This window comes from Plectrocnemia conspersa, unplaced genomic scaffold (genome assembly GCF_051122295.1).
Source record: "Plectrocnemia conspersa isolate PC_06_02 unplaced genomic scaffold, ASM5112229v1 ptg000010l, whole genome shotgun sequence".
NCBI lineage: Eukaryota > Metazoa > Arthropoda > Insecta > Trichoptera > Polycentropodidae > Plectrocnemia > Plectrocnemia conspersa.
The window spans coordinates 12192511-12196541 of NW_028277174.1; the positions used below are offsets into that span (position 1 = coordinate 12192511).

The following is a 4031-nucleotide window of genomic DNA, read 5'->3' on the forward strand; positions in this document are numbered from 1 at the left end:
AAACTTCTCGGTCAACATCGATTGCGTTCCACATTTCGGTTACCAGGGAGAAGGAGTAGCTCCCGTTTGGTTCGGCTCTAAACTATGGTCTCGATCGCATGTCCGACGCCAAAAGGAGGCCATCGACTCGCGGATGACGTAAGAGAATTTGCTTTGTTTCTAGTCGTCACGCCATGGCGCCGAAAAATCGCATACCACCACGCCATTCATTATGCAAGCCGGACGCTTTCACGGTTGAACTCCCCTGTCGGAGAAGGCCGAAACCGTCACTTTTTTCCGCGACGGACGTGTGCAATGGTTCATTAACTCTGATCCAAAAGGGGGAGTAGAGGTAGACCTAGTTATGGACACTTTCGGCACGTGTTAAGTTATCGAACCAGGTCAACGATACAAGATAAGCGATGGTACAAACACCCCATTAAATATTTTGAAAATTATCTTTCCTGTGCTTGCATTTATAAGGTTACCAAGGTAAATATGTATATCAAACATATCATTCAACCTTTGGATGCGCCTTTATCTAGTTCGCGGATTGTAGCGACGTGAGTACACTTATGCATCTTATCAAAGGGTAGTCGCTGCGTATTTGATGAATAGTGAGTACGCGACTTTAAGTTAAAGATAGCTCTACATATCAGACAAGTCATCGAACACTTCGCTTGTATATTATTGGTTACCAGGTAGCAAGTACTCAGCTCTATCAGACAAAGGGTTGGCAATCGTGGATTGCAAATGGATACATGTTTGCACGTAAAAGATAATAATAATTGATAATATTATTCGAAAAAATAAATCTATATCATTGGCATAGATTTACATAGGTTTTTGGTTAGATAAGATAACGCAATGTTTAAATTTGGATAAGTTTAAAAAATACACAATACATAAAAATATATTTTTATTTATAAACAATGCTTACAGAATGCATAAAATTACATTCGATTAATGAAGATCTTTGAAAATTAATACCCGAAAATTAAGTAGTTAAAAAATATCAAATAATTTATTAATTTGATAATTTTTAACTATCTTTTAAAATAAAATTATAGTTATTGACTGTATAGTTTAACAATGTCCATACAATAATTATAACATAAACTCTAAGACAACGATATTATGAATAATAAATAAAAAAAATATTGTACCGTCTTAATATAAAATTCAGTGTTTTGTAAATGTAAGGCTGGAAACGCACTTATGGAATAATCCAGTGTTTCAGGGTTGGGAAGTGTGTCGTAAAATATTATGGAACATAGGGAACAAAAATTTTCGCTGTACGACCAAGTAAATCTTATGGAAACATAGCAGATTATCAGCGAAATACCTTAAAAATTTCGTGATCAAATAAGATTCTAGAACTCTGGCTGAATATATCTTTATAATATCAGTTTCAGCAAAATACATGACAAATAGCCATTGGTATTTCACGATGTAAAAATTGTTAAGAAACATGGGTCTAACCAGATATAGTTGATTGGTTTTCCAGTTAAATTCAATCAACAAAAGTATATTTATGTTATGTTATGTAGTAGCTTCTTCACATTCAGCTGTTTTGGGGGCATTAGAGACGTTCAATCTCTTAATCGTTACTAAGTTAGACATCTGAGAGCTTTGTGGTATTGATACAGAATTATACTTTCCGAGTTCAGCGTTATAAAGCAAGTTATTAATCAGATGCTGAACGGTAGTCTTAGCATACCGATTATCTAAATTTCTAATTTTGTGGGCTACGAGCTCTCCAAAAACGTCGAACTGGTCCCTAAATTGCGACTGTCCTTGCTGCGATAAGTCCTTTCTGATGACTGTGTTTATCTTTTGAGTATCGATATTACTCTTAACTTTGGGGTCTAGTAAATCTTTAGAAATAATAGGTATAGGCGTATGTAAAGGTTTACTTATAAGACGCCTGACCACAATGTCCTTGTCCTTGTCCTTTTCTACATCGCAATAATCATGTTCAGTTTGCGTTTGGCATTTCATATCCACTACCCCTTCTTCGATAACGACATCGTTGGATGAGTCGTGATTCTGCAAAATTAAAGAATATTAGAAAGAAAAAAATGATTAAGATAAATATGAAAAATTACGTACATCATCTAAAAATAAAACTGCGTCCTCTTCCGATAACTGTTCGTCCTTAACTGGAGGATATCCACCCTTGAATTGCGATTTGTCGTTTAAAAACAACATGTCGTTGAATCCGAACCATCTTGAACGATAATTGGAACATCCGTTCTTTAGCATAAAATCACACTTTTTCTTTTCGCGAACATATTGGGTGTTGATGTTTTTAATCTTCCTTCTAATCTCAATCATTGTCGAGCTCATCTGCTTCGCTATGATCTTCAAAACGTCGTATTTATGTTCTCGACTCTTGAAGTCCGGATGTTTGAAATTCCACAACACCGTATGGGACTTGTAGAGCCGTATCAACTTTTTCGTCTCTTCCACCGTCCACTTTCTTGGCGAGTCCTGCGTGTTAAATGATAAAATAAAATAATAACTGCATGTTTCATATGAAATAACAATAATTTATTATATTGTGTTTAAATTGCAAAAATATTTATGCACAGTTGTTTACCTAGAGAGTAACAGATAGTAAATTAAAAGGGTGTCACATGGACACACTTCTCTTTCAACCTTACCCACAATTCACCAACCGCCTGATACTCTCCATTATAAATGTAATATAAAGGTGGCGGGTATCTTAAACGAGTAATCAGTCAAAAACACTATAAATAATCACATTGGTTTACCAATAATTAGGGACACGATATTTAAATAGACGAGGTGTTTTGTTGTTTTACCACTAGCGTCCGTTGTCTTAGTATGTTAGTTATTTCCAAAATATTTCGATTTGTATATGGTTAACGGCTTTGTATGACTCTTTATCCTGCAATTTAAAGTACTCCTTAATTTTTAGAGGAGTCTAAGGGACGGTACTTGTCATCATCGGTACAACAACGAACTATACGGATTGGATCAGGAGTCTGACGTCGTCAAGTATATTAGAATACAACATCTTTAATGATGTTGTTTTCTAATATTCTTGTAATCTACTTATACTAATCTAATAAACGAACCGCAATGTGTTATGAAGCTGGATGCCTACTTCCATAGACGAGTCTTCGCCAAAACCAGCATAAAAATATTCCTAATACTCATTTCTCGAGAAAGTTTTAATAACTGTGTATATGTCGTTTATGAATAATATAAACAACAGTGGTCCCAGGTTGGAACCCTGCGGAAGTCCAGGTGTGAAATACTTTAAATTAAAGACATATTATATAAATGTTACGTTATCATTTGTTTACGGCAAATTATTAAGAAACGCAAGGCAACGCAATAGTAATGGATTTCAATAAAAATAATAATAGAAGTATGTAATATATAAAAATAAAATGCATCGCCCAATGTTACGGATCACTGGCGTGATGCAATGCGCTGACGTTGCCGAAACACGAAAACCGGCAACGGCGCCCGCGGTCGAATGTTTATAAAACGAAAAGTTTATTTGTTGACGATGTTTACATGCAGTATTTATGATGTACAAAGATAGTTATAAAAAAATATACAAACCCCTTCTGCTATTCTTTCGGGTAACATTTCCTTCGTCTTTAGTCGTATCTCCGTCATAACTTTCGTTCTCTTGTCACCGGTTGAAAAATTTGACGGATCATAATCGGCGATTTCCATTGATTCATAGAAAGTTTTGTTCTGGTGTTATAACTAATCAAACTGTAGGCCGGCAGTACGGCATCCGTAAAGACGAAAGCGACCAACAGTTGCCGAAACTCGCGACTAACTGTTGACGACGCGAGCGCCGCCGCGCGCATCGGGTGGCCGTTTCTGTCAACACTGCGGCAACTTCGCGAGCGTACGGCCATTTTGCAACAAGAGCGCATCGATCGTCAATTTGTTGCCGTCATGCCGCCTTTCGCGGTGAATATGTTTTTCAAATAAAAGTTGCGGTCGAATGCAGATTCGGTTTTAGGTTATGTTTACATTATGAACTTGAGTAGACTGAGAGA

At 36.3% G+C, this 4031-nt stretch overlaps 1 protein-coding gene across 1 annotated transcript; it reads right to left on the reverse strand.

Annotated features, from left to right (window-relative positions):
- Positions 1-883: 883 nt before the first annotated feature.
- Positions 884-3819, reverse strand: LOC148230638 (uncharacterized). The gene is made up of 3 exons (XM_088194589.1): positions 3580-3819; positions 2092-2472; positions 884-2028 (listed from the first exon to the last, which is right to left on the reverse strand). Exons 1-3 carry the CDS (start codon positions 3694-3696, stop codon positions 1522-1524), a joined length of 1005 nt encoding a protein of 334 aa, XP_088050715.1. The 5' UTR covers positions 3697-3819; the 3' UTR covers positions 884-1521.
- Positions 3820-4031: the final 212 nt, after the last annotated feature.